The sequence below is a fragment of the Linepithema humile genome, chromosome 7 (assembly GCF_040581485.1).
Source record: "Linepithema humile isolate Giens D197 chromosome 7, Lhum_UNIL_v1.0, whole genome shotgun sequence".
NCBI lineage: Eukaryota > Metazoa > Arthropoda > Insecta > Hymenoptera > Formicidae > Linepithema > Linepithema humile.
Window position 1 is genome coordinate 2,112,718 of NC_090134.1, and position 27,156 is coordinate 2,139,873.

The 27,156-nt window shown below is 35.3% G+C and overlaps 6 protein-coding genes across 12 annotated transcripts; 3 read left to right on the top strand and 3 right to left on the bottom strand.

Moving 5' to 3' along the window:
* Positions 1-2,809: 2,809 nt before the first annotated feature.
* Positions 2,810-6,417, top strand: MsrA (methionine sulphoxide reductase A). Of its 3 annotated transcripts, none has more exons than XM_067358900.1 (5): positions 2,810-2,971; positions 4,243-4,401; positions 4,488-4,608; positions 4,768-4,904; positions 5,302-6,417. In XM_067358900.1, exons 2-5 carry the CDS (start codon positions 4,244-4,246, stop codon positions 5,537-5,539), a joined length of 654 nt encoding a protein of 217 aa, XP_067215001.1. In that variant the 5' UTR covers positions 2,810-2,971; position 4,243; the 3' UTR covers positions 5,540-6,417. The 3 variants fall into 3 exon arrangements, with proteins under 3 accessions (XP_067215001.1, XP_012233485.1, XP_012233484.1); XM_012378062.2 differs by having other exon boundaries at positions 2,813-2,971; positions 4,240-4,401; XM_012378061.2 differs by lacking the exon at positions 2,810-2,971 and having other exon boundaries at positions 3,835-4,401.
* A 397-nt stretch (positions 6,418-6,814) lies between these two features.
* LOC105678589 (cytochrome c oxidase subunit 5B, mitochondrial) lies at positions 6,815-7,868 on the top strand. Its single transcript, XM_012378059.2, has 3 exons — positions 6,815-7,014; positions 7,184-7,254; positions 7,599-7,868. The coding sequence occupies exons 1-3, from the start codon at positions 6,933-6,935 to the stop codon at positions 7,803-7,805; spliced, it is 360 nt and encodes a 119-aa protein (XP_012233482.1). The 5' UTR covers positions 6,815-6,932; the 3' UTR covers positions 7,806-7,868.
* A 292-nt stretch (positions 7,869-8,160) lies between these two features.
* Positions 8,161-10,296, bottom strand: uri (unconventional prefoldin RPB5 interactor). Its single transcript, XM_012378058.2, has 7 exons — positions 10,134-10,296; positions 9,956-10,060; positions 9,613-9,862; positions 9,386-9,535; positions 9,159-9,306; positions 8,394-9,078; positions 8,161-8,327 (listed from the first exon to the last, which is right to left on the bottom strand). Exons 2-7 carry the CDS (start codon positions 10,043-10,045, stop codon positions 8,217-8,219), a joined length of 1,434 nt encoding a protein of 477 aa, XP_012233481.2. The 5' UTR covers positions 10,046-10,060; positions 10,134-10,296; the 3' UTR covers positions 8,161-8,216.
* Positions 10,297-10,756: 460 nt separating this feature from the next.
* Lkb1 (Lkb1 kinase) lies at positions 10,757-13,523 on the bottom strand. Of its 2 annotated transcripts, none has more exons than XM_012377682.2 (6): positions 12,933-13,523; positions 12,645-12,765; positions 12,067-12,252; positions 11,723-11,859; positions 11,319-11,662; positions 10,757-11,145 (listed from the first exon to the last, which is right to left on the bottom strand). In XM_012377682.2, exons 1-6 carry the CDS (start codon positions 13,274-13,276, stop codon positions 10,985-10,987), a joined length of 1,293 nt encoding a protein of 430 aa, XP_012233105.1. In that variant the 5' UTR covers positions 13,277-13,523; the 3' UTR covers positions 10,757-10,984. The 2 variants fall into 2 exon arrangements, with proteins under 2 accessions (XP_012233105.1, XP_012233104.1); XM_012377681.2 differs by having other exon boundaries at positions 10,757-11,148; positions 12,933-13,509.
* A 396-nt stretch (positions 13,524-13,919) lies between these two features.
* Positions 13,920-17,516, top strand: Nct (Nicastrin). The gene is made up of 8 exons (XM_012378011.2): positions 13,920-14,351; positions 14,433-14,531; positions 14,635-14,969; positions 15,045-15,432; positions 15,511-15,901; positions 15,977-16,425; positions 16,499-16,691; positions 16,767-17,516. The coding sequence occupies exons 1-8, from the start codon at positions 14,300-14,302 to the stop codon at positions 16,783-16,785; spliced, it is 1,926 nt and encodes a 641-aa protein (XP_012233434.1). The 5' UTR covers positions 13,920-14,299; the 3' UTR covers positions 16,786-17,516.
* On the bottom strand, positions 17,511-26,427 carry LOC105678576 (homeobox protein PKNOX2-like). 4 transcript variants are annotated; one of them, XM_012378046.2, is made up of 8 exons: positions 26,069-26,427; positions 24,154-24,271; positions 23,775-24,084; positions 23,363-23,563; positions 22,786-23,077; positions 22,408-22,545; positions 22,092-22,285; positions 17,511-21,998 (listed from the first exon to the last, which is right to left on the bottom strand). In XM_012378046.2, the coding sequence occupies exons 3-8, from the start codon at positions 24,081-24,083 to the stop codon at positions 21,675-21,677; spliced, it is 1,458 nt and encodes a 485-aa protein (XP_012233469.1). In that variant the 5' UTR covers position 24,084; positions 24,154-24,271; positions 26,069-26,427; the 3' UTR covers positions 17,511-21,674. The 4 variants fall into 4 exon arrangements, with proteins under 4 accessions (XP_012233469.1, XP_012233465.1, XP_012233468.1 ...); XM_012378042.2 differs by lacking the exon at positions 22,408-22,545 and having other exon boundaries at positions 26,069-26,424; XM_012378045.2 differs by lacking the exons at positions 22,408-22,545; positions 26,069-26,427 and adding an exon at positions 25,608-25,879.
* Between the last annotated feature and the right edge of the window lie 729 nt (positions 26,428-27,156).

The window sequence follows — 27,156 nt, forward strand, 5'->3', positions numbered from 1 at the left end:
TAATTATAAACGCGAATTAATTTTCCAATGCGTTATTGATTTAGGATGCAAATGAGAAACAGCAATTTGACCAAAAATTGTAATATATGAATAATTTGTGAACTTTATTCAATATTGATTCTTTATAATTATATAAACTTTATCGAAATGCTTGTTCTGCATATGATAAATTACATTCAACATTTACTAAAATGCAATTTTACACATTGTTATATTGTGACATACAATTATTCGACGTTCTCAGAAACGGTTTCGTCTATTCAACTATTTTTGTCAATCATGATGAGGATGTGAATTCTACTAGTAGAACCATATACATAATAGCTGAATACTGACTGATAATAACCGTTATAATCACCAGAGTGACACGAGCATATGATGGCTTAGCGATCAGAGAAAGAAGATTACATCAGTCGACTCCCAATTGAGAACTGATTTAATCAAATGTGCATCGCTTGTCTGTTCTGATGCAACCACCGCGCTCTATTAAGCCTTACTAGAATCGCCAATTGGCACCAATCGACTAATATTATCGTATCTTCGGGTCGTAAGTTCATCCTCAGCAACATTTATGCGGAAAACCTTTCACATATAACTCGTTTCCTCCAAAAATCACTCAAAGACGAATATAATTTACATATTTAAAACGATACAATTTTATAATAGAAAAATTATTTTTATAAAATATTTTTTTTGCATAAATAATTATGTAAATGTCGATACGACACATCTTTAATTAAATTCTAATGCATCATCATTCGTAGTGTGTACTCTGTAGCTAAATGATTCTAGTTCTCGACAGTTTTTATTAATTTATTGAATAATATCGTATTAAGATTTAAATTTAATATTCTCATTTAAACGGGCATTTAATGGACTTTAAACGAAAAACTATATACATATATTTATATATATCTATGTAACTAATCTGTTTTACACAAAAAATCTATCTCCCAGACAGCACGATGAAAAAATGAATATAATCTTTTATATAATATTTTTGTTTCTCAACCGAATCTTGTAATATCATTCAAAAATAATCGCATTTAATTTAAGACGCATTCTATTAATAGTCGATGATATTATTTATTTGCTGTATTGCCTTCTTTTTAATAAGATAAAATTTGATAACTGAATGGATTAAATTTGGTAATTTTAAATCTAAATCACAATCTAAACTAATTCTAAACTACTAAATAAATAAGTTATCTACAAATAGATATATGCCGATTTATTTTATTATTTTGTTTATGTATTATATTTTATATTGTTTATTATTTATTTCGCATAACTTGATAACACGAGTGAAAGGTTTGAAGAAATTACAAAATATATTTTAGAAGTTGTCACCTGCGAGAACTCACAATTTAGTGTCACGATCAGCAAAGTCTAACAGTTACGAGGTCAATAACGTCGAGTAATCATATTCCGACTGAAACGTGACAAATTTATGATATCATGTTACATCACACGACGAATAATTATTCTTCTGCAAAGATATCTTCTTCTGTAAAGATAAATATAAATATCTGTCCACTAAAATTTATATTTATATATTTATATTTTCTTAAAATTTGCTAAATCTAAAATGTCTTTCTAAATAGGAATAATTAAATTTCCGAAATATTAATTCGTTAAAGTTTTATTTTATTCAAAAAAATTATATTTGAAGATCTTTATTATTACCAAAAGTTATAATTATAAATTAAGAAGTTGCGGTTAAAAAGATCTTACCTACACAGCATGCATATTCGGAAGATGTTCAGAGGACGTCCTGAAGATATCGTATCTCCCAAAGAAACTCTTCGGAAAGTCTTCTGGACATCTTTTGGACTATATGATAATGAAATCAAATTTAATAGGAGTGTATCAAGCCACAATGCCGGTTCTTCGTGCAAAGGTTACTGTATTTCCGTTTAAAATTATTTACAAACGTTTCTGCCTGACATCAGGCCTTCTTCAGTGTGCAATATTAAACGAAAGAATCGAATATATGTTAATAATAGAATATATGATTTTAACTCAAACTTATTAAAATGCAAATCAACTAAACATGTGCTGGTCATGATTCTTAAATATTCTTATCTTATTTTTCTTCTTTCAAAAAATCTACAATATAAAGAGATTTTCATTTGGAGACAAATGAATGAGATATTCAGATATTCCCGCTTCTTTCTAAAATTCGTTTGCTGAAATATAAGTCTTAGCATGTTTTTAACAATGTTAATGCATGTTGTGCATAATTGCAGCATTTAATTGTGATCGTAATTAACCGTGTTGAGACAAAATTAATATCCGGACGCATCTTTGTGTAAATATTGCACACAGCACACAAAGGATATCTAGAAGACATCCTCAAGATATCTTTGAGAGATACGATATCTTCGGAATATCTCCCGAACGTGCCCCGGATATACATGCTGTGTGGGATGTTACAGTTTCAATCGCAGCACATTCTGCAATTATGTATCAAAGATGCATCCAAATGTCTATCTGGGTTGCATGAATAAATAAATTTTATAATATTTACAGGACGTTACAATAATGTTTGAAAAAGTTTGAAAAACTAGTTAAACTATCATTTGCCAACTATATATATGATAATGTAATAGCCTGACGTATGAAATCAAGGTAACCCAATGAGATCATGGTCATCTACTTTTATATTAAGCTTTTGTTGGTACTCAAAAATATATTTCGATTTTTACTATTCCTTTGTTCCATCACACAATGTCGAACGGTTGTCTAATGTAAAGAGTGGGAGAATGAAGGAGGAGCGATGGTGGGGACGTCGCACTAGATAAAAACTGGATGCTATCTGTAGTACACGGCAGTAAGTTTCATTACTTTAATTCTACAAGAAGTCCAGAGCAGCCATCTCGAAGAAGCGCGCGTATTCTCTTCGATCCGGTCGATAGTTTGTTAACTTACTTTCGGGCATCCAAATCGCACATTAAACTCATCATTAAAGGTAAAAGAATTTCAATCTATTAATCTAATTTAAGAAATTCAAAAAATATATCCCAAATACTTGCACTTTTAAATATTATCGAAAGGATTTTTAGCGCTAATAAAAATTTTTTTAATTTTGTTCTTTTCTTTCAGTTCTTACTTATTCTGCGTTTGATTTTAATCGTGTTAAAAGTTTTTTCGGCTGTCCCAGTAAGCAAAATATTAGCAACGTTGGCAGATTGACAGCAAATTTCATAAAATTGTCAATCTGCCAACATCGTTAATATTTGGTTATCTAGGTATCTTGTGCTGCAATTATTTTTAACTTCTGTTTCAAAATTCATAAAAATCGTAAAGTGTCATTTCACAATTTTAACCCAGAAAAATCTGTTCATATCCTCTTTCGCACTGACAAAGTTGCAAAACAAAACAAGGTTAAATTGGACAGATTTAAATAAGTGATTAAGTAACATTTTAAATAATAACGTATAAAGTAAATAACTTAAATGTTAATTAATAATTTTTATGGGAGAAAATTAAATTTTAACTAAAAACTGTTAAATGCGGTATCATACTTAATCATATCATCGTACACGATCCACAGTACAATTGTTAAAGCAAGATAAACTATTTTTATTTAGACTAATTTGCACCGCTAAGACTTTCTAAATCATCACGTTTTTTTTATGCCACGCTATTTTATGCTAGTCATCAGTCTTAAGCATCAATGAGAATCAGAGCGGATTATCGATAAAAAATCCATCACGAGTATCACAGCTAAAAAAATATCAGTTCGAGGTCACGAGATCCGGATAGATTATGATCGCCGGTAATAGAATCATTCGGTTTCCAATACTACTCAAATGAATTCACAATCTAGTTGGCCTTCACCGACCTCGTGCTGCTCCACACGTGCGTCCCGTTTGACACGCAACGCCGCCTCGTCGACAAGTCTCGCACATTTACTTACAAACGCTCGCGTCCGCCACGCGCTTTCTCCCGTTCATCTTTTCCCTCACAGTTCAATCTGCTTGTCGAGCGTTTAAACGGATGCTACATGTGGAAGTATCACAGAACACGGTGTAGAGTGAACTGCAATATCGAGTGAAATTCGGAATCAAAGTTCGCTGAAATATCAAGGATGTCACGATTGTGTCGCGCAATCGTCGTGATGTTACCGTGCTTCATTCGGGCTGTTGTCGCTAGCAATTGCTCCATTTCGTCGTACGAATGCGGCGCGTTTCTCACGTGTCCTATTTCTAAGCGCAGCAATGTCTGTTCGTTCAGCAGAATGCCAGGTCAGTTGGAAGAGGTCAAGGGTAAACGTGCCACCTTCGGCATGGGCTGCTTCTGGGCGGGAGACTCTCTCTTCGGGGCACTGCCGGGTGTCATTAGGACCTGCGTGGGCTATGCCGGCGGTAACAAGGAGTCTCCAGAATATAGAAACATGTAATGAAACATTTTTCTTATTTTATCGTGTTGTAAAATGTTATAAAATTGTTCTCAATAATTGTGTTGTGTGCGTTGTTGTGCAGGGGAGACCATACGGAAGTTGTTGATATTGAATATGATTCAGAATTAGTATCCTATACACACTTGCTGAGCTTGTTTTGGAATAATCACGAGTACGGTCTGACAACAAAGATTAAGAGACAGGTATTTCGTCCTTGCACATTATATTTTTTTATATATTATTTTCAATAGTTTTTCAATATAAATGTCCAAGTGAGACTAGATATTGTCAAAAATATACTAGTCTAATTTTTAAATGATATAATAACTTATATTTATATTAAATGAGATTTTTATTTGCAGTACATGTCACTAATCTTATATCATGACGAAGAGCAAAGGTTGCTAGCTGAAAAATCTCGTGAACAAGAACAGCAAGAGCGCAAAGAAACCTTTGTCACAGAAATTAAGAAGTTTACAAGGTTTTATCCAGCAGAAGAGTAAGTAACACGTATCATTTTGTGACTGATCTTATTAATTATTTATTGAAAATTTAATTCTACGTATTCAATAATATTTGCCTAGATTGCTCATGATTCTTAAAATGCAAATAATTATATATATAATATTAGGACATTTCATAAGTCTGTCGTTTTTTTCATTATCGATTTTCAATAAAGTATTGTTCCCTGTCATGTTGTTTTTTTAGTTGTTTATTTTGTTTATTAGTATCTAATCTTCAATTGGTGCAAAGTGGCTAGAAATAAACGTTGAAATTCAGCTGTAAATAGTTTAACAGTTCTATGAGTAAACAGTAAAATTAAACTAAATATTGGATAGAAGCCATATGCGTATGTCAGCAGTAGAATAAAATTAAATATACATGCATCTTTGTAGCTATCATCAGAAGTATCGCCTGCAGAATCATCCATGGTTGATTGAAACACTAGGCCTCACTACACCGGAAATCTTGCGCACTTCTTCCTTGGCAAGCAAGTTGAATGGCTATATAGCTGGCGCCGGAACCCTTGAACAATTTGAGAAGGAGTTACCAAGCTTGGGATTGAGCGAGAAAGCAGTGCAATATATGACAAAGTACATTATCGAGAATCAGGGCAGTGGTTTGTACTGCTAGCGTATCTCCAAGAAGAAGAGAACAGAAATATTTTCTGCTGTTATATACACAGACGTAGGCTGGATAGACTCGGTTTCTTTGCAAAAAGAAAAACACAGCCTGATACGTGTATTACATATATTAGATGTTACAAATGCCTTAACACTTATTACATGGACACTTTTCAAGTCGTTCATTATTTCGTGAACGTACTTAATGCCAGTGTTATATGTAAGGTATCGTAAAAGATGCCCTTTATTGACAAATTTGATATGAATTAATCGTGATGGCTAATTGATTTGGAATGGACTTTTTTCCTAGAGAAAGCAATAGAGATAATGTTTTAATCGATTCGTGATCATTTATACAAACAGGTATTTGAAAAATATATTTTTTAGCTCTATACATGAAAAAATGATCTTTGAGGCAAAATATTTCACTATGACATACATCGTAGTGATACCCAAACCTTTTTGTACATACAAACTACTTTTTTTTTCATAGAGCGACTTCGCGGGTGTTGTTGGACACACCTGGCCTATATTGATAATGCCTTTTGTTTGATTCCATCATTGCCGGATTTTAAATAGACTTAAATTTGAAATTTTATTACAAAATTTTATTACAAAAATATGTAATATTGTAAATAAGTGACATTTCCTTACCGGGTGGTTAATTTAAAACCCCCCTCCTTTTTTTAAGAAACTTCTTTTTTAAGAAAAAAATCGATTCCAAATCAGACCAAAAAAAATGTTGCGAACTTGTGCCGAGCCTTTATTAAATATACTTAAAGTCTTATGAACAAATTTTTACATCTACAGAATGTAATAATTATAGATGTAATTGAAATATATATTTTATATGAGAAATAAAATTTATTTAATTCCGAAATATAAAAATGTACTGTTTTTAAACACTCCTTTTTTTCTACAACTCTACCTTCAAATAATAGAAAGATGAAGTATTTAATATAAGAATATTTTATGTAGAATTTATCTAAATATTTGACTTTACGTAAAAAAAGTATATTCTGACTTGTCCAACTAAACTATCCTTCCAAATCAAGGAAAGGCAACCATATGCAGCGCCATGAGCGCTGTGCGTTTGCCAGTACTCTGCGCCAGAGCTGCTAGACGGGCGGGGTTCAGAGCTGCCAACCGGCAGACCGGGCTCATCCATAAGCACAATCGAAAATCGCGCATATGGCTACGTAGAGCGTTTTGCGCAAAGCACTTTGCGCAAATATACGCGATTTTCAATTGTGTGCGTATCGGCCCGGTCTGTCAGTTGGCAGCTCTGAAAACGGCACGTCCGACAGACTCTAATCTGCGCATCGTTTTATTCGTGACTAAAAATAACGACTTAACCCAGTCGGACTGGGACGAGTAGTGCGATATCTTTTACAGCCTGAAAAATGGCATGGTTAAGCGCTCGTACCGTGCTCCAAACATGTCGACGGCCAATTTCCTACAGTTTCGTGTGCGCCCAGAAAAAATGTAAATACCTCTCATATCCGTTCGTCTCGTACACATTTTCTGAGTTTTCACGTACCTCGTATTACGTAATATTTTCTGTCCGCCCATTGATTTTGAGTTTTAGCCACAACCAATATTTCACGCATTACAACGAGAAAAATCGGTCATTCACGTTTATTTTTCTTGACAGTTGCCGATCCGCTGGATCATGCCACTGGTTTGGAAAAGAGGGAAATGCTCGCTCGTTTAGCCGGTAACGAAGTAAGTCGCAACCTTTCCAATTCAGCTACTATATCTATACAAAGACATTTCTATCACTTTAATGATGATATAATATGGTAGTGAATGAAATAATTTATTAAAATAATATGTGTTTCTGTATTTATGATATATACAATGCACACAGCAATTGTATGCTGATCTTGATAAAACTTCAAGTATCTAAAGATAAGAAAACAATATTATATAAAAATATTACCTTTATATCAATTTTTATAAGTTTTTTGTTCTTATAGATTTGTGTATTATTTTTTTTAAGAGATTATGATAAACATTAATAATACTTTTATTAAAAGATAATATATTATATATTAATCTGCTTATAGGATCCCTATAATATAACCATAAAGCGACGACCAACTAGCACAAAGGAGAATCCAAATGTAGTCTACAGTGCATTCCAGAGTCGTATAATGGGATGCGTTTGTGATGAAGATGCGTTGCATGTAAATTGGATGTGGCTACATCAAGGTCCTCCACGACGTTGCGAATGTGGCCATTGGTTTAAATTGGTTGAAAAAGCACCTATATAATATACTGAAAGATGAACTAGTGGATTGTTTTCGACATAGAATTAATGTTATATTAGACAGTAATTACGACTATTTTCATTTATCACCATGTTCTCCCTGTATCCTGTCCATAAAATAAACAAGTCATTCTTACACAGAAATAGAAATAAATAATTAAAGATGTTTTGTTGTGAAATTGTAAATATATATTATCCTATGCATTTGTTTTGAATTCTGTGATTAGGATTAAAGGTCACTATAGGATAGACAGGCCAGATTGCTTGGTATGAGAGAGACAATCTTTATATAATTTGTTTTATAACAAAAAATTTCTAATTTTATCCGGTAACTTTCACGCAATTCAATTATAAGTATGTTCTTAGAAAATGTATACGTGTATTTTGTGCAAACAAAAATTATAATATATTTACATCACTTCTTCCTTGCAGCTCTTTCAAGTTTAAATCTACTTACAATCTTCTTTTTATCTTTCTCTAAAGTATTCATTGTCGACACTTTACTTTCTTGAACTTCTTTAATGACCTGTAAAATACAGTATATATAAATATATATTTCATATTAAATTATTACTATTACATTTCTACCCACGGAATTGTATGCAGAAGGTTTAACATGATCATCTTCATCTTCTGTCTCTGTATTGCTGTCTTCGTCTAAAGGAGGAGCAATTTGATTAGGAATCATATCATTTGGAGATCTTTTTAAAATGGATTTTGGAGCACAAAACATTTTATAGATATCCGTTGGACTTTGTATTTCTGCGTTATTTGATTCAGGTATATTTGGAGCGCATGATGAATGTGAAAACTCAATCTGAATAATATCATCCTCTTCCTTAGAATCTTCATTATGTGTGCAATTTTGCTTCAGAATGGAGCAAGATTTTTGAGATATTGGTATTTCTTCTTTCGTATCATTTTCCATAGCACATGGTTCAACAAATGATACTCTCCTCTTCTTCAAGCTTGTGTCTTCAGATACATCCCCAAGCTCGGATAAGTAATTTTCCTTTAATTTGTCTTGACTAGAATGCGCAGCGAGACTGGACTGTTCATTTTTGTCAAGTGTCGTATCTTGAGTTACCTCAGAACAGACATTTGATGTGTTTTTTATATATTTGTTCATTTGAATATTCTTCAATTTCTTTAATTCCTCTTCAATCTTTTCTGCTGTGATTTCATCACAATCAGATGAATCGTCCTCCTCTGACTCATCATAAACTTCACCTTCTTGCAAATCATCGTTATAAAATTTTTTCTGTTCAGCTTCTAGTCTGCAATTATAAGATTTTAAGTGGATTAGTTACAATACAACTATTGGTAAGTTTTAATTGCATATATGTGTGTAATTAACCTGTATATTTCATCTTCTAGTTCTTCTTCCAATTCTAATTCATCAAGTCTCTTTAAAAGATCCTCCTCGGTACGAATCTCTGTCTTTTCCTGTTCTCTTAATTTTGCTAATTTCTGATGGTACTCCTTTTCACGCTGTCTATGTAGAACTATAGAAACGTATTTTGTTAAAATTGACACAATAAGCGATAACATATACTTATAAAAATACATATGAATATTCTTTACCCCGCCAATCATCAAGCTTGTCTTCGTCCCAATGTTCCAATAGATCTTTTCTATCTCCATCTCCAAAAAGATCATATTGCAATGGAAGAATTTGCCTCGTCTCGTACAAGTTTCTTTCTGCTTCTAAACTTTTCAACATTGTATCCGCCCCTAATTGATAAAAATATATAACGGTTGTAATATTTAATCTAAAATAATCAACAAAAACATATGTATGACATTTATACATGCTATTCTCCTGTTGCACACCGAGATCGCCTGTGGTGCGCTATATTTTGCGAAATAACCATCTCCCAAACAAACTAAAATTTCATTAGTATGAATTAATTTTCCTTTCATTAATGCCCGTTTGCCAATAGGTACCATACAATTTTCTGAGACAGATAATGGATACACTTGAAGCCCTTCTATCACCTTTTCGTGTCTCTTCTTATAGTCATTTAATGTTTCAATTTGCCTTTTATTTTGTTCAAGTCTCTGTAACATATCAGCGATTTTGAAAATGTAATGAATAAAGTATGCTGTAACATTATCTAAAATTTAATTATGAAAATTAATGAGATATAATACCTGCGTGAACGCATTATTTAGTAGTGTCTGATGAAAGTTTTTTATTTGCTCAGGTCCCATTGTCGCAATGTTAGTCACACTACTATCCATTTTGCGTATAATTATCTGAAAGAATTAAGTATATTGTGAAATATACACAAAATAAAACCTATTTATAAAAGAATAAATAAATATGTACCTAACGATTTCAATCTCTTTCATACATTAAGAAAACCGGCTTTGTATCATCGAACAGCTGATAACTCTTTCTCTCTCTCTTGATACGTGCGTGCGTCCATTTTGCTTTAAAGTAGTGGATGACAAGGAGCGGGAACAGTCGGAACAGTGATACCAGAATGGAAACTCGACTCCGCGTAAACCATAATGGAGGGGATAACCAGAAATAACGTAGTACACAATCAAGAGCCACGTACACGTGTGCTCCGCGCTTACACTAGTTTTGAATAATAGAAGAGAATAGATATATTGCCTTTTGAAATCGATTAAATCAGACAAAAATAGATTAAACAAGCCAATTAGTAGTCAATTATTAAAGTAAATTTGGAAAAAATTTGAATCCTTTTAATAAATGATTTAATCTGACTTACCTTTATATATCAAAGAATCATCTCTCTCTCAAAATATATTCTATATTAAATAATTAAATATACATTTCTATAACATTATTGAATTTACATAAATAATAATACAGAAAACTTGTAGCGATTAACAATTTTATTAATCGCAGTCAATATGGCACCAAAACGAAACTTATAACTTTGATTAAACGCTTTAGTGAATAATTAATCAGGGTATTGTGAATTATTCGTTACAATATTTAATCTTAATATCACAAATGTTTATATCCAACACTTTTGAAGTGACTCAAAAGCTTTACATTCTATTAGTGCTGTAGCTGGATACATCTCGTATACTGCTCAGCATTTTTCGAGCTTTTTCAGTCGTCTCCACCACGGAGAAACTTTACAACTGGCGCACGCGCCTGGCCAGTGAAATATGAACAAAAAATATTTGACATGATTAGCAAAATCACGATGGTTTGCAGGATGGAAATCTCTTAATACTAATACATGAAATTGGTTTGCGCCATCTTCGTTTGTTTTGATTATTTGTGTTAGCTTTGTTGTGATGGCTGTTACACGTGGCTTTTTTATCCTCGCTAATACGATCCAGTTCTTGAAGTCTTCGTTCTTCTGAAAAGAAAACGGCTTTTAAACTTTCTTATAATGCTAAACAATGGAAAAAATGTAATTCATTTTCTATATATATCACAATAGAGCTTTTATTAAAGCTTTGTATTGTTGTCATGATTAAAATTTAATAATTAATTTGAAATATAAAACAATATCATCAATACGCTTACCATTTAGCTGATGTTCTGTATAGTATATAGGATTGTCATCGACTCCGTAATGGTACTCCATCAAGTATGGCAAAACAGTCATACTGTGGCATCCATTGCTTCTAAGTGGAGGTAGAGGTACTTCCTTCTGTGTTTTAGGATGCTTGCATATGGTCCAAGCGTGTCTCTTAACCTGTTGCAATGTAAATCTCTTATCTGCTTCTTTCTGTAACATTCCTTCTATAAGCGATTTTAATGGTTCCTCTATTTCTTTTGGTATAGTATATTCCCCTCTTCCAATATTTTCATACAATTTATATATATTATCTCCTTCAAAAGGATATACACCTGTTGTTATGTTGTACCTAAAAAAATACGGATATACTACTTCGCTCTTCGTGTAATATTATACAAGTGTTACTTACAATGTAACTCCACTACTCCATATATCTACTTTAAAACCCGAGAAACTTTCGCAGCCATTTGCAATTTCGGGTGGTTGAAATGCTGGGGATCCTTGACCTATCGTGCATGTATCATCTTTGGAAAACATGTCTAATGCCTAGCAATGAAGATGCGTAATAGGAATAAAATACAAATGATTGCAAAGTACATATATGTTTCATATTTTTTAAATAAGTACATTTTATTCATTGATATTTTTTTCATAAAAGCAAACATCTGCTTTTTTTACCAGCCTTTATAATGATAAAAACTGCATATATACTTGTAGACTAAAGTAAAAAAAATATAAATAGATCTTCTGTACCTCTGCAACACCAAAATCACTAATTTTTAAGGTATCATCTAAAGTTAATAACAAATTTCCAGGTTTTATGTCTTTGTGAACTATTCCTTTGCTGTAAAGATATTCTAAACCATCCAACAACTGACAGAAATAATCATGTGCCTGCCAAAGAGGAAGCTTCTTGGTTGGTATACTTTCCAACATATCCTGTAAAGGATCTAATAAATAGAAAATCTAATTGTTGTTAATTCATGCAAGCCATTATTATAGATATCAAATTTAAATTATTAAAAGTATTATGCTTATGTCAATTTTTGTCATGTATATGCAAAGTTATTCGAAACAAAATTACAAGGAGCTTTATTTATGTGCATCATCTAATGATTCTTTATGTATTTCAGTTGAACATACAAAAAATACAACATTAATGAAATGTTAAATATCTTTCTGCGCTAATAAGAAAAATAACTTGAGATTAGCGTAAAAAATAGTACTTAAAATTTAATTACTTAATTTAAATTGTTTCTGATACATATATTTGTGTAATAGCAATAAATTTGTTTAAAACAGTAAAAATAGGAGCACTTATTAAAATTTACCTGTAATCCACATACACAAAATTCCATAACTAGATACATTTTCTCTTTCTCGTCACTATATAAAACATCTACGAGATTTATTACATTCTTATGTTTTAATAGCCTTAATAATTTTATTTCTCTGCGAATAAATACAATCAAACATTAATTAACGTCAAATGCGAACAAGAAATAGAAAAGAATTCGTGACAGCCTATTGCATTTGTACACTAATTGATGAAAATTCTCAAATACAGTATAATACATACTGGTATCGAATTCATGAAAAAATGCACACGTCGAACATACCGTTGAACATTCTGTTCTCCATTCGGTATCCTCCGAAGTTTTCTTTTTTTTAGAATTTTGACTGCTCGTCGGCAAAGTGTTTGCGAATCTAGCACTTCTTTCACTTTTCCATAACTACCTTCACCAAGAACATCACCCATGACATATTTACCGATAAATTTACACTTTTTCTTTTTTTCCTCATATATTATTTGATCCGAATCAACTCTGTGAAAAAACATGTTAATTTCATCCAAATCGTAATTCGGATCGTCATTGATCCACATAGCTGGTTCGATATCATGTAATATATCATTATCTATTTCTTCTTCATCGGGATCACATATCGTTATTTTATTGTCCATTTTCTCTCTATTACAAAGTTTATAAACTATAGGAGATCATGCGAGTGATTTAACCTAAAACGTAACCGGCACGACCATTGTTGTGAACATTGGTGGAATGTACGAGGAAAAGCACGAATGAAGTACTATGATAAAAAAAGACAAGGTTAATGCACGTATTGCGCATAATTTTAGCAGCCATATTGCTTCTCCATATTTATGGACAATTTCTGATTGGCTGATGGATACTAGTTAAATTACTTTTCGATATTGTGGACAAATTTTAATTAACACAATATACACGTCCAAAAAATGTCCCTGTGTGTCACGTATGAAGCATTCATACATGAGGAATCCATATGAATGTTTGGTTAGGTTCACATGCATGTATATGTTCAACATACATACATTAAATATATATATATATATATTCTACCATCGCTGCTTTCAATAGGAAAATGCGCTTTTTAGACATTTCAAGATTATATTCGGTCCCTAGAAAATAAAATTTTTTTATTGGATACGGAATGTTGTACGCCGTATGCAGACGCAGTGTGAATCTTCACTAAATGCACATCTGTTTTCTTTTTACTTTTCATGACACACGGTTGATAATGCAGAGTACTTCTATAACTGTAATGTATATCGTATCGATTGCATCCGACAGAGTCAGAGTTTCAGAATACGAATATGGGGATAATGGAGTGTTCTGTCCAATCAGTATGTCAGTAGCCAAGTGGAAAGTGTAAGGTTATTGTTTGGTAACTGTGTAACATTTGACAGGTTTCTTTTGTCTTTGATTCATTAAAAGTTTAGCTTGTTAGGCTTTTAGCAGTTGAAATAAATTTAGGTTGTTTTATTGAAACGCAAGAGCTCAGTTTGAGAATTCTAAATAACATTTTCGTGAACTTCACGAAATGACTCACGCGAGATATCGTTGTTAATTGTTTTTATTCCACATTTGTGATGCGTCAAAATAAAAAGTAAATAACAGTTAGTATCTCGATTAATTGATTACAAACCGAATATATGCGATAATAAAAAATGGCAGCGAAAACATGGAAGTATGTTCTAGTCTTTATTATTATAAATTCAGGTAAGTGTAAATTCATATTTCATGCGCGATTTAGTACTGCTCAATTATAAAAAATAATCAATCTAAAAATCTAATTTAAAGTGGCTGCTGAAAGAATAAAGGATATGATTTACATGCCTTTGGAGGGTGTAGCTGCTTGCTTCAGAAGACACAATGGCACGCATCAGTTTGGATGTTCCTGTAAGGATTAGAATTTCATCCTCTTGTGTATTACTCTCACATGAAATTAATCTATATTTTTCAATTTTTTTGATAGAAAGATTTACATTTTTTTCCCTTGCAGCTAATAGATTGGGAAGCGTAGGTGTTGTGCATCTGATCGATGCAGATGAAGATATTACTTGGATAGAAAGAAACGCCACAGCTGGTCCATACACTGTAGTCCTTCCGTTTAAAATGTTTACTAAGGAGAGACTTGTCAGGCTCCGAAATACAAATAATATAAATGGAGTGTTGTTAACCAGAAATATCAGCTATACTGTATCGAATTATTCGCCCGATGACGCATGTCCGAATCGATATTCTGGTTATAAGAAATGTAACGACGCACATCCGTGGAATCCTTTTGGATCCGCATTACTCATGGAGGATTGGCCATTCCCTATGTTTTACACAGAGGTTAGATATCTATAAAATCATATTGGCATATATCTGGCATGGAATTTATTAAATATTAAGTGATCATATTTTCAGAATCAGACAGTCTTGGAAGTTGTGCGGTCTTGTTTTCGGGAACATAACGCTCATGATCTAGAAACGCAGTATCAAAGGTCTCTCTGCGCTATAGAAATGAAATCGTTCATGTTTGCCGCTGTCAACTCGGAATCTTGTATAAGACGTACTGATATATCGTTAAACTTTAATCCAACACAATTTTGCGATCCACTTGGAGACAGAAATATACATTGGCCTTTAGCGCCTCTCGACGAGAGTAATAATACTGTGATAATGGTAACGGCACGATTAGATGCGTCGTCATTATTCGATGACTTATCACCCGGCGCGGGTAATGTCGTAACAGGACTGGTTACATTTCTCGCCACTGCATATTACTTGAATCTCTTGAACGCCACAGTCGATAGTAAGTGTCGGTTCTTTTTCACAATTGTAATGTCATGCGTGTGCAATATCCATATATTTATTTCTCTTATATTTCCAGAGACAAATGTTGTATTTTCATTGCTGAACGGGGAGGCATTTGATTACATAGGATCTAGTCGTATGGTATATGATTTGAAGCAGAACAACTTTAACGCTCTCGGCGGAGTCAACTTGAAATTGGACGATATCAAGAGCATAATCGAATTCGGTCAGTTGAGTAAAGGAGAGACATTCCTTCACAGCAACGGCAAAGACGATATGATAAATCGCTTGCAGAAGGCACTCAACGCAACCTCTATTAAAAACAGCGTTCCACCCACGTCTGTGCAGAGTTTCCTGGAAGCAAAACCGAATCTAACGACCGTTGTTATAAGCAATCACGGAGAGCAATTTGTGAATCGTTACTACAACGGTATCTTGGACGATGCAGAAAGTCTTAATTATAACAGGTAACTATTATAACTCGTTTGATCCTAACGGGATAATTTCGCATCGTTGAGATTTTTTTCTGTGTCATGTTTTAGAAACGACAGCACGCTTCCATCGCATTTAGCGAAAATCGCTATTCAGGTTGCTAATGAGCTTTACCAGACAGTGACGGGTGAGCTGGCACCGCGAACCGCCGCCGCCGCCGACCTATCGACATCGGTGGAAGATCTTATCGCGGAAATGCTGTATTGTTATTTGGAAACTGCCAAGTGCGATCTGTTTTACGCTGCTTCAACACCCGGCACTAAATTGATCAATCAGGTTTTGTCGATGTACGTCGGTGTGTACAGAGCACCTAATTTAGCGACAACTTTAACGGGCCAGCTTTTAGTCTACCTGACCGGCGAGAAACTTTCGGAAATGAACGAAACAACATGCCATGCAAATCGCCTGAGTTGGTTGGGCGGAAACAATTTTACGGGATTATGCATAAATTCAACAGTTAATTATAGCACGGCTGTGAGTCCGGCGTTTATCATCGAAGGTAGATTGTTGATTACACTACTTGTGATAGATATAATTTGATGGATTTCTCTAACTAAGTTTCTCTGTCATAGGATACAATATGAAATCAGGTGTCTATTCGACCTGGACGGAATCCACATGGCAAACGTTAAAAGTTAGAATGTTTCTCAAACCCTCAGCAGCAACAGAACGCCTCAGTATAATTCTGGGCAGTTTAGTCGCCACCAGTTCATTCGCGTTAGTGTGGTTCATCAATAATCGAGCTGATGTCTTATTCAATTCGAGGTTTGTATTGTCTCGCACAAAAGGATTCAAACAAACTGTATATCATATATATTATTGATAACATTTTTATTTCAGGAGAACTGTCGATTGCTAGGGATACGACGCGGACCACATATATATGATCAGGTTAGATCATCGAGAAGATCAAGATGTCCCAATAACTAGCCTTTAATTGTATGTGTGGTGCGCCCTCGGACGATTTTTTTCTAATTCAACATTGAAAATATTCAAATAGGCCACGTTATTACCATTGTTACGATTATCTTATTTATCGTCATCGTTTTACATGTATCGCGTTCGATTCGGATAAATGAGTGATAAATCAGTGATGCGTCTTTAATATTTTAATGTAAATTATGAATTTGTAAGGAAATTCTTCCTCTTCTGCACTCTTTTTTTTCTTGGTATATAATATTGTTTCATTTCGATTGTGAACTAAATAACTAATAAATATCTAAGTAATTTATAAAAATTATATATAAGATGATTAGATGACAGAAGCGAGAAGTTCTAAAGATGTAACAGCTTTGCGAGCACACGCGTGTGTATGTACGTATATATATATATAAAAAATCAATTTTTTAAAAGATAATATAAAGTGTACAATATTTATTCACTTAATTTGGCATAAGAGATAAAGGTTTCAAGTTGCATTTTTTCTTCATAATTTTTACTTTGTATATGACAACGTAATGTTCTTCATTAAAACCGTGAAATGAAATATAATGCAGATATGTATATGATAAATAAATATATCAACAGTATTAGTAAATGTAATAAATCTTATATACAGTTGCGGTACGAATAAAAAAGAAATAATGCAAGCGTGATGGCGTTTATTATCGATAAACAACTTATTTAACAGGGCTTTGATGTACACGGGAAAGAAGTATTTAATTTGTATATCTATGCTTTTCTTTTTAGTATGCATGTAAGTATATAATATGTTTCATTTACGACTTAAAATTTGGACAAAGCTAGAAATGGGCCATCGGTTTTCTACGGGGAAAACGATTGAGCTTGATTCGAGAAAAATGTACATTAGAAGACGTAATTATGAAATCAATCTGCATCTCGTCACACGATTGTGCTTTACAAATATTGTTGCGTTCTATGAAAATCAGAATAAAAGTGAATTATTCATAAGATATTAGAGCGAATACATTTTTTTTAAAGCCACGTTTATAAACTTCTGGCGAAATTCGAAAAGTTTACCATCAAGTATAAATAATCGTAGACTATCTGTCATTATTGGGCAGCTACATTCTATCGGCCCATCGCTACCTTTATGTTTCTTTTTTAATCTAGTTTTCGATAGATAATTTTCGCATCAACGCGTTAATGCGGCAAATATTTTACGTTTTTTTTTTTTTTACCGTATAAAGTATGCGCGCGTCATAATACTCTCATACGGATACCCATGCAAAAAAAGAAGAAAACGAAAGTGTAGTGAAAATATGTCAAGTGCGCGTTTTTTTTTTGTTTTGACTTTTATCCACGTTACATATAGATGAAATCATTCCACAACGCACACGTCCCGATATACGTTCAACCTCTTCGGTAATTATGTTACGCTTTCTTTAACTAATTTTTAGTATACAAGGATAAAGTAGGAGGCTGGGCACCGCCCACCGAATTATCACAGTCGCCTGGTGCCGCAGCACATACGTATACGTGGTTCAACCTTACAGCCTATTTCTTAATCTAAGTCTTATCCTACGTTTATTTCAAACACAGTATAGTCCCGTACGAGGCGATCCGTTGAAGCAATGAGTACTTAGAAAAATGATTATTTATTCATCACTTTGTTGGATTACATATTGTTTCGTTAATATAGGATTTATCGATGACAGTCGACGATGAGGGCCCCCTCGTCGTCAATTGTCTGAGCAAATGGTTTTCTTTATTAAAAGAACACGGAACAATGCCAAGTAATATTTTCCAATTTTCTTTCCTTAATGTCATTGTACTGCAATTGCTATTACTTTAGACGAATTGATGTTACGACACCGTATACAGAGCTATACTGTCAGCTGTCTGCAACTGATAATGTCGTTTTACTCAAGTTATATATCACGTTTTATTCATATATCGCGCATGATATTATGTAAAAATCATGGTCAAACGAGCAAGCGAACTTTATTGCGTACAAAAATCGGTATGTTTAAAAAAAAAAATATATATAAAAAGACTACGGTTTATTCGATCTGAATAAGTCGCAAGCTATTAAATGGAAGCACTCTGTCAATTGGCTATATACATGGGAGAGAGACTCAACGTAAGAGGAGAGTATAAGTACAGAGGAAATCATATTTGACTACTTAAGGCAATCGCTTCAACAGATTGCATTATATGACACATTTTCCTTCTACGAACCTTCGAGTGACTAGTGCCAGTTTGCTTATCGATAACTGATTCTTGAAAAAAACAAACAAACAAAAAGATGACGGTGTTAATATTGAAGAATCAAGATAAAACTAAGCCGAACCGATAATTCCACGTCCAATAGCCTGTTATTCGTTAAGAGAAAGATGATTGACGTCTCTTCGCGGAATTGTCAACTTGGAACAACTAATTTCCGCTACGTTACGTTTACGTCGAATCTAATGCTGCGGTAACAAGGTAAAATGGTTCGCCGACCATTTTAAATCTTGATGGACGGATCGCGTGGAAATAATAGATTAGAAAAGCATAAATATACACGCATGTGTGCATCGGGGGGGGGGGGGGGGGGCGGTATGTACACGAGTATATTAACGAGAGCGGGTTCAGAGTTTACAAGAGAATGCCAAAAAGTTGCCGGGCTCGCAAAGAGAAACTGGAGAAGAAGCTTCCTTGGCTCGAGAAGATCTCGAAACAAAGCAGCTTCTGCATTAAAGTACGCGAAAAGAAAATTGTTATTGATAGTAAAACGTAATAATCACATGTAGACAGCCAGAGTATGAATATTAATATTCTAAAATGGCGTGTATGTCGTCAAATATCCAATTTTTCAGTTACGAGAAAAGTGTTGACTTTTCTTTTACACACTTAATAATATTTTTTCTTTCGCTTTATCTTTCTCTCTCTCTCTCTCTCTCTCTCTCTCTCTCTCTCTCTCTCTCTCTCTCTGTTTTATTAACAGTTTCGCATGTAATATGTACAGTAGTATCATGTAACGTGTAATACACGTTTAGGGACGACACTTAGAGTTTAAAAATATAATCATCATATATTTAAAGTAGCATTATATCATCATTGTGTTGTGTGTTGCTGCTGCTGCTGTGTAATTGTTTTTATTGTAATTACTATTTTTTATTGTAATTACTATGTATCATTATTATCATCATTATTACAATTATAATTATAATTATTATCATTATCAATAGCATGATAACTCATTATTAGATGTATTACTATTAATATTATTATTATTATTATTAATTATTATTATTATTATCATGGAGGGACAGCATTTCGCTATGCCGCGATACTGCAGAGCTGAACAAAGACTAATATGCGGAAGTTACCACGCTCTTTAATGGCACAAAAAGTACAATCAAGAATTATACTGTAGGTTTCTCATCTAATTTCAAAATCTATCCATACTCATGTTAATCTTTCATAAATATGTCAATATAATACGTCTAATCAAATAACTTCCAGTTTTCAATTAGCATTGGGGCAACGGTCGGTTGCCGTCTCAACGGTCGGTTGCTGTCCGTATCAAAAATCGTCATACGCAAGTTGTGAAAAAGAAAGAAAGAAAGAAAAAAAAAAAATGAAAGTCTATCCCAATAAGCTTACGCGAATTATAATTGCGAACAGAAAATATGTGGGTGGTATTTTTTTTTCGACACAAAAATAACAATTATATTAGAAATAGTATAGGTATTGATAATAGTAATAGGAATAGGAATAGTAGTGGTAATAGTAGTAGTAGTAATAGTAGTAATAGTAGTAGTATTAGTAATAGTAGTAGTATTAATAGCAGTAGCGTTTAGCGAAAGCGCTAATAGTAGTAGTAGTAGTAATAGTAGTAGTAGGTGTAGTAGTAGTAACAGCACTGGCAATGATAACAGAAATAATAGTATAGTAATAGTAGTAATGGAAGAAATAGCGATAGCAGAGAGAGTGATATACCATTATTGGTGGTGGCGGTAGTGATATAATAATTGTAATAATAGCGGAATAGAGTGGTAACAATATTAATGAGAAGAATAATAATAGAGAAATATTTCGTGAAACTAACAAAGAATAAATATTTGATTTTATCTGCTTTGCTTTATTGTACGTATGTTGAAATTATGCACGAAAAGTTGACAATGAGATAACTGTACGTCGATAATGTGCAAAAGGGAAAATTGTTCGATAGCCGAGAATTGTTAAGTAAAGAATGAAAAAGAAAAGAATTGCTTTCGTGATAAATCTTTACCCGTTGAATCGTTAACATGTATTATAATAAAACAAGATATTTATTTTAAATACATTGTGTTATATAAATAATTGTCATCGGGGACATACTTTTGTCACAAACGAGATAACTAAATTAATAAAAACAATGTACTTTTTCAAAATAAGCTCAGATTTATCTTCACTAATCGCGCACTAAAAAATTTGTCATCGAAAAATAAATAACATTTAATGTAAACATTTTTCTTTTTTCGTCTGAGTTAGGTGTATTTAAGTTAGCTGCTCTTTTTAGTACCTACTGAATCTCAGTTCTCGTCTCCATTTTTCATCCAACATTAAGTTAATATATGTGGGTAATATGAGCCGAGATTAAAAATCACCTATCAGCTATTATAAGAAAACCGACGATTGCGTAGCTGATGAATGGTCAGAGAGCGTGATAACCTCTACCCACGTATTCTTAACTTTCACGAGATTAATTACGTATCTGACAGTTAAAGCGATATCTATTCCCGAATACCTTAATACTGTAATGAGCAACTGGATTTGAAGGTACCGTAAAGAGGTTGACGTTTCGGTGATCGACAGAGGTCAGTGAAGATCATCTTCATCGCTATCGTTACCGTCTTTCGATCTAGCAGCTCCTCCCTCACCGTCGCTAGAACCTGAATCACTTGCTGAATCTTCGGACTGCCAGTCCGTTTGTTGCTGTTGTTGAGCCGCTTGTTGCTGTACAGCGTGTTTTGAAACTTTATGACGCTTCCCCGCACGCGATGTCGCATCTGCGCCCGCACCGTCCAGCATGGGCTGCAGAATTCGCCGACGAGCATTGATAAACCAATTGTTTACTTGTAGTAATGTTAAATTTGTTTGACTGGCGATTTGACGCTTTTCATCTTCGGTGGGGTAAGGATGCTGTAATAAATTCACGTTCGGTCGTAAGATTGTATTATTGAATGTGTCAAGTGTTATTTGGTTCGGTGGTAAGCGTTATTAGCGAATACTTACAACTAAATGCTGAAAGAGCCACGTCCGCATAATGCCAGTGGCGTGTTTAGGCAAGACACCCCGCTTCTGACGTCCCTTTCTAGCGCTACCATGACTACTTCTATGACTCCCACCGTGATTCGAAGCAGTATTGCTGACACTTTCGTCCTCGTCTTCGCTCGCCGCGGGAGAAGGTGAGCCTGCGACAGTAATATCTAAACACGATCGACGTGTTTGTTACACTCGTAATCCGCAACACAATATGATATAATTCGCGTTGAGATATCGGCAAGAAAATTTTTTCCGCGCGTGGGAGAAATACATCATTATTCCTAACCGAAATACTTTTCATTGTTAGCGCTTGCAACGTCTGCGTATTCTTTTTCTCGCTCTCGCAACGCGATAAGTCCCCAGTATCCAGCTTCTTCCAAGTATATTCTGTCGGAGATAGTCTGCAGATAGTCGACACTGTCATCTATAAATGGAATTTTAACAAGCGACTCGATATAAAATTGTAGTCGGCATGTCACTGGCATTTTTACTGATCCCAGTAAAAAAAAAAGAACAGCAAAAAGTGTTGTAAACCTGCTAATTCCTGACATCGACGAATTGGTCAAAATAGTTGAGAGGCGACATTCGATTTATGTTCAATCCGCAAGAACGCGATGGGAAACGAACGGATACAGCGACTTCTGGTAGCGTCGCATCGACTTACCTTGGCCAAGATACATGTCGTTAGCCGGGACGCATCCATGTGCCCCGATTTGCGAGAGAGGCGTGCTTCCATGTACCGCGGACGGTGAGAGGGGATCGTCGTGGTCTTGGCTAGTGGATTTGCCCGAGCGCTGGACGGCAGAAGACGATCGGACCGACGACGGTTGATCATGATTAATGCTCTCTTCTCGCGCAAGCAAATTTGCGCCGTCGTTCTCCGCCACGGAATCCCCTCGGCTCACTCTGAATCCGTTAGCTCCCGACTCAACATCATTGCCTGTAGATGACAGCACCTGGCAAATATATGTCTCAACTAGCCGTCAGAGAGCAGGGATGGGAATCTTGTAATATCTCAAGAGATGTACGCGTACGCTCGTGGCAGTATATCGCTTCGAAAAGCATCGTTAATAACAATTCCGTCTAAGCGACGACAAGCGTTTCTTTTCATTTTCGTCTTACTAGCCACTCACGCCTACATCCCTTCAACTATAAGGATATCTACGTTGGTAGGGGGATAGACAGACAGCGGGGAGTCTCGCTTCGCATATCAATATCGGCATATCAGACAACTGTCTAACCTGCAACGGACTGCTGCCATTGCTTCCACTCGACGGACCCATGTCGTGTCCATGGTGGCTGTAGTCGCTGCGTAGCAAGTTTTCGCTTTGCATCTTGCCTTTCAAACACGTAATATACCTGTTGCAAAAGTCTTTGCACAGCTCTTGTACCTTCTCCAATTCCAGGAGGTGAATGCGCAGCACCTGTATCGCCTTGATCATCTGCAATGTCAGTGAGAAACAAGAATTCATTAACCTTCGTTTAGCCGATCATCTGTAATGTCAATGAGAAACAAGAATTCGTCAACATTTATTTAGCCGATCGTCTTTTTTTCTCTCGCCTCGTTTGTTTTCTATTTGTTTCGACCGTGATTTCGAAAAGCTCGCGTTCCAACAATAACGAATAGTAAAAAAAAACATTTTCAGTTCTTACCAAACCGTCAATCTCGGGGTCATTGATTAGGAAAGGCTTTCGGTCTCTTTCTTGGTGTTGGACGAAAGCCTGTATATCCATGTTGAAGCTTTCGGACGTGGAGTTGTCCGAGCTCTGAGTCGCCTGCTCGCATCTTTCGAAGAGTAACGCCAGTAACGGGAAGAGTGGATGCTTATATACAGCTCTTTTGTCAGCTTCGAATTGCGCTTGATCCTGATGAGTCGTGTAGTCCGCAACCCCGCTCGCAGGGTCTTGATCGTACCCAGGAGTCACCATCGCTAGCGCAACGGCGGTGTTGCCTTCTTGCATCCTGTGTTGCATGTTTTCATACATTCGGCGTTCTTTCAGTCGATATTGTTATTTCTGTAAGCGAACTTACCTATCATTCCTCCTTGGCAATCTCCATTCTCATCTGAATTCCTCGCAGCTCGTACTCCTGCGTCTCCAACCGGCCACTTATTTAATAACCTCGGTCAAACCCCTTTAATCGGCATACACTAGGGAAAAAAAAAAACAAATTACGATAAAATTCGAGTTTATTTATAATATACATTATTGAGTTATTAAATTTCGCCGGAGTTATCATGTCTTGTAAGAATTTAAGAAAATTAAAAGAAAATAAGAAACGCGGAATGGAAAGAAAGAGGGAAAATAAAGACAAAATAGGGAAAAAAGAACGGAGGTGCAAAATTTACTGTCAGCGCGCCGCGCGAACAATCGAACGATGCGGCATCGCATTTAAATGTCATCATTAGACGGCATCGGCGCCATCGGCGTTAGGGCTTCCATCGATTTCGAACGATGCGTATTTTTCGCAATGAATAGTCTCTCGAAAAGTAACTAGAGGAAACGCGACGCAGCGAAATATTCCAACGATTTACAACCTGTTTTTTAAAACAAAGAATTTAATACTCCGTTAATATCAATATTTTTATAAATACGAAGAGAACATAGTGATGGCAATTTTTACGCGAGTGAAAGAAAATATTTTTCTCATTTATGAGATCATTATTCATCGATCTTTTACGATCAATTTATCATAATTACGAAACCCGACAGATTATCGCTCAAGCAATCGAGCGTTTAAAAATTCTTACGATAAACATTGTCGAAACGTATAAGCGAAGCACCAAGAAACAGGTGATGTTTATTGCGCAAATAACTTTTAAGGACAACCGCGGCTTGACGAACACGTGTCTATCGCTTTAAAAACGCGGTTAAACGCAAATAAACGCGGTCGTCTACCGGCACTGTTTACTTCCCGTCGATCATTGACTAAGCTAACCTGCGCGATCTACGCAAGTCACCGCCGCGCAGAAAAGCCGCAGTTAAAACACGCCCTACGGATGTTATGCTCGCAGAAGCGGACCGCGCCTCCTTTTTTCGCTTCTTTCCAACTGTTCGATAATAGCTAGAATAATTTCCACGATGCATGTGTAACGTGTCATAGCAGATAAAAAAATAATTGCACAGCAATTACAGCTCGGCATATTTCAACAAGCAGACACATACGAGCGTCATATCGAGATGAAACAGATGTATAGTCAAATCAGAGTTGATCGTAGCAGTATCGAAATATGTCTCGTCTCATCTCGCTCTATCGGCGCGTTGCTCGTAGGTGACACTTGTTTACTTGCATTACGCATCCAATAATGATCATAAAGCCGCGTCATCTTACTTTCGTATAAAAGAAACGTTCTCGAATTCTCTTTTCGCGCTACAAAATAATCACCTTTTTTTTCATACAAGAATGTCGGACGAATGTAAATGATACAAAAACTCGATTAAACTTGCGGAGCAATATTATCGGCAAACGTATCCCGGTTTACATACATTCATTGGAATTTCAGCGCAGTTTTTCACCGTTCATCGATCCTTTATGTTACGTGAAGTCCGAAATTCAAACGAGAGGGCGAACACGAGTCTGACGAAAGCACTACAAAATATCACGGGGCATTGCGATATTTACATAGCCGCGATGACGCTAACCCCGAGAACGCGCAATCGAGACAATTAACGAGACAGATAATGATAACGCCCGCTCGTGTGCACGCAAATACACGAGGGCACGATCCTCATGGTTCGCACAACACACGCCCGTGCAATTTGTTTCCCTTTCGAGAAAAATGGGCGTTCACTCTGCTCACTCGTCTCTAGCGCTCTGAAAACGAACGGGCGAACCTAACCTCACAGCCGTCTCCGCCGAATGTGGAAGGTGAAAAACGAAAATAAGATACGCGTACGAGCTGATCGTCTCCGTCGTGTCGATCGCGAATAAATCGGCGATCTCTTACCCGGTTATCATGAGGCGTCGATCCTGTACACAATGTGCGGCACCTTCACGCGCAACACGATACGCCACTTGACTTGTTTTATTTTATCAAGACTTTACGGTGCGATCGAACCGTCATAATCTAACGCGATCCGGAAAATTGGAAGCCTGTGTCTCTCGCACACGTGCTAGCGTTTCGAAAGTCAGGCGAAAGCGTAACAACGCCGGTCCGTTCGTAGCGCCGGTACCACCGCAATTGCGAGTCTGTTTACCACCCGTTCACGTAGACGAGAAATTTAAGTAACCGGACATTTTTCAACGCGCGACCGTCTATCCCATCTACTCCTTCCACTGTCTCGTCTTTTGTGACGTCATCGATTCAATACTTTTCGCGAAGGTTTCTCACCGCGGCGATGGTGCTATTGAGGTGCACCGTTGCACGTCAGATGGCGCCACGCATACCGCGTTCTCACTTACTTACTGATAATATGAAGGTAATCTGTTTTATCTGTTAGCGATACAGGTTAGTTTTCAGCATTATCTATTATACCGACTGAAGTTCATAAGACGCGACTAAAAGGCAGCATGAGTACCAAATGTACTTTTTTCCCAGTAAACACAAGCTAACATAACGTTAATGTTATAATTTCCCAATGTAACGCAATATAACATGTTTTGTACGTAACAATTATATCGTTGAGCGGGAAATTATAACATTAACATTATGTCACTATTTGTGTTTACTAGATTGTTGAATAAAAAAAATAAAAACATTTATCAGGCGTATTTTAGCTACATACGATCGAACTTTCATATTTCGGAGGATTAGCACGCACATTTTTATTCTTAACATATTTCTATCCTCAACTATCCCAATTTCTATAAACGTGAATTCCTTCTGTTGCGCTGTTCTTCCGCTACATCAGATTTACTACTTGATTATGTACAAGTAGAATGTTGTGATTTTTATCATGATTATTACGTATGTCACAAATTTAGATTTTATCGGAAATCGAGAAATTGTGATTTAAATTGATTAGCTATTCAAGTAAGAGAATTAATTATTCACAATAGTTTACTTTAAATAATTTAAATTTTGTTACATCTTCT

Excerpts from the sequence above, each read along its gene's own strand:
- MsrA (XM_012378061.2), top strand. The coding sequence starts at position 4,094 with ATGTCACGATTGTGTCGCGCAATCGTCGTGATGTTACCGTGCTTCATT. Across the intron at positions 4,402-4,487 it reads TCTCCAGAATATAGAAACAT|GGGAGACCATACGGAAGTTG; the intron begins GTAATGAAACAT and ends GTTGTTGTGCAG. Across the intron at positions 4,609-4,767 it reads CAACAAAGATTAAGAGACAG|TACATGTCACTAATCTTATA; the intron begins GTATTTCGTCCT and ends TTTTATTTGCAG.
- LOC105678589 (XM_012378059.2), top strand. The coding sequence starts at position 6,933 with ATGGCATGGTTAAGCGCTCGTACCGTGCTCCAAACATGTCGACGGCCA. Across the intron at positions 7,015-7,183 it reads CGTGTGCGCCCAGAAAAAAT|TTGCCGATCCGCTGGATCAT; the intron begins GTAAATACCTCT and ends TTTTCTTGACAG. Across the intron at positions 7,255-7,598 it reads CTCGTTTAGCCGGTAACGAA|GATCCCTATAATATAACCAT; the intron begins GTAAGTCGCAAC and ends ATCTGCTTATAG.
- uri (XM_012378058.2), bottom strand. The coding sequence starts at position 10,045 with ATGGATAGTAGTGTGACTAACATTGCGACAATGGGACCTGAGCAAATA. Across the intron at positions 9,863-9,955 it reads TAAATAATGCGTTCACGCAG|AGACTTGAACAAAATAAAAG; the intron begins GTATTATATCTC and ends GATATGTTACAG. Across the intron at positions 9,536-9,612 it reads GTGCAACAGGAGAATAGCAT|GGGCGGATACAATGTTGAAA; the intron begins GTATAAATGTCA and ends TTTATCAATTAG.
- Lkb1 (XM_012377681.2), bottom strand. The coding sequence starts at position 13,276 with ATGGACAATAAAATAACGATATGTGATCCCGATGAAGAAGAAATAGAT. Across the intron at positions 11,860-12,066 it reads GTGATTTTGGTGTTGCAGAG|GCATTAGACATGTTTTCCAA; the intron begins GTACAGAAGATC and ends CTTCATTGCTAG. Across the intron at positions 11,663-11,722 it reads TGGAGTAGTGGAGTTACATT|GTACAACATAACAACAGGTG; the intron begins GTAAGTAACACT and ends GTATTTTTTTAG.
- Nct (XM_012378011.2), top strand. The coding sequence starts at position 14,300 with ATGGCAGCGAAAACATGGAAGTATGTTCTAGTCTTTATTATTATAAAT. Across the intron at positions 14,532-14,634 it reads GCATCAGTTTGGATGTTCCT|CTAATAGATTGGGAAGCGTA; the intron begins GTAAGGATTAGA and ends TTTCCCTTGCAG. Across the intron at positions 15,433-15,510 it reads CTTGAACGCCACAGTCGATA|AGACAAATGTTGTATTTTCA; the intron begins GTAAGTGTCGGT and ends TTATATTTCCAG.
- LOC105678576 (XM_012378046.2), bottom strand. The coding sequence starts at position 24,083 with ATGCAAGAAGGCAACACCGCCGTTGCGCTAGCGATGGTGACTCCTGGG. Across the intron at positions 23,078-23,362 it reads ATGGCAGCAGTCCGTTGCAG|GTGCTGTCATCTACAGGCAA; the intron begins GTTAGACAGTTG and ends TATATTTGCCAG. Across the intron at positions 21,999-22,091 it reads GGCTCTTTCAGCATTTAGTT|CATCCTTACCCCACCGAAGA; the intron begins GTAAGTATTCGC and ends AATTTATTACAG.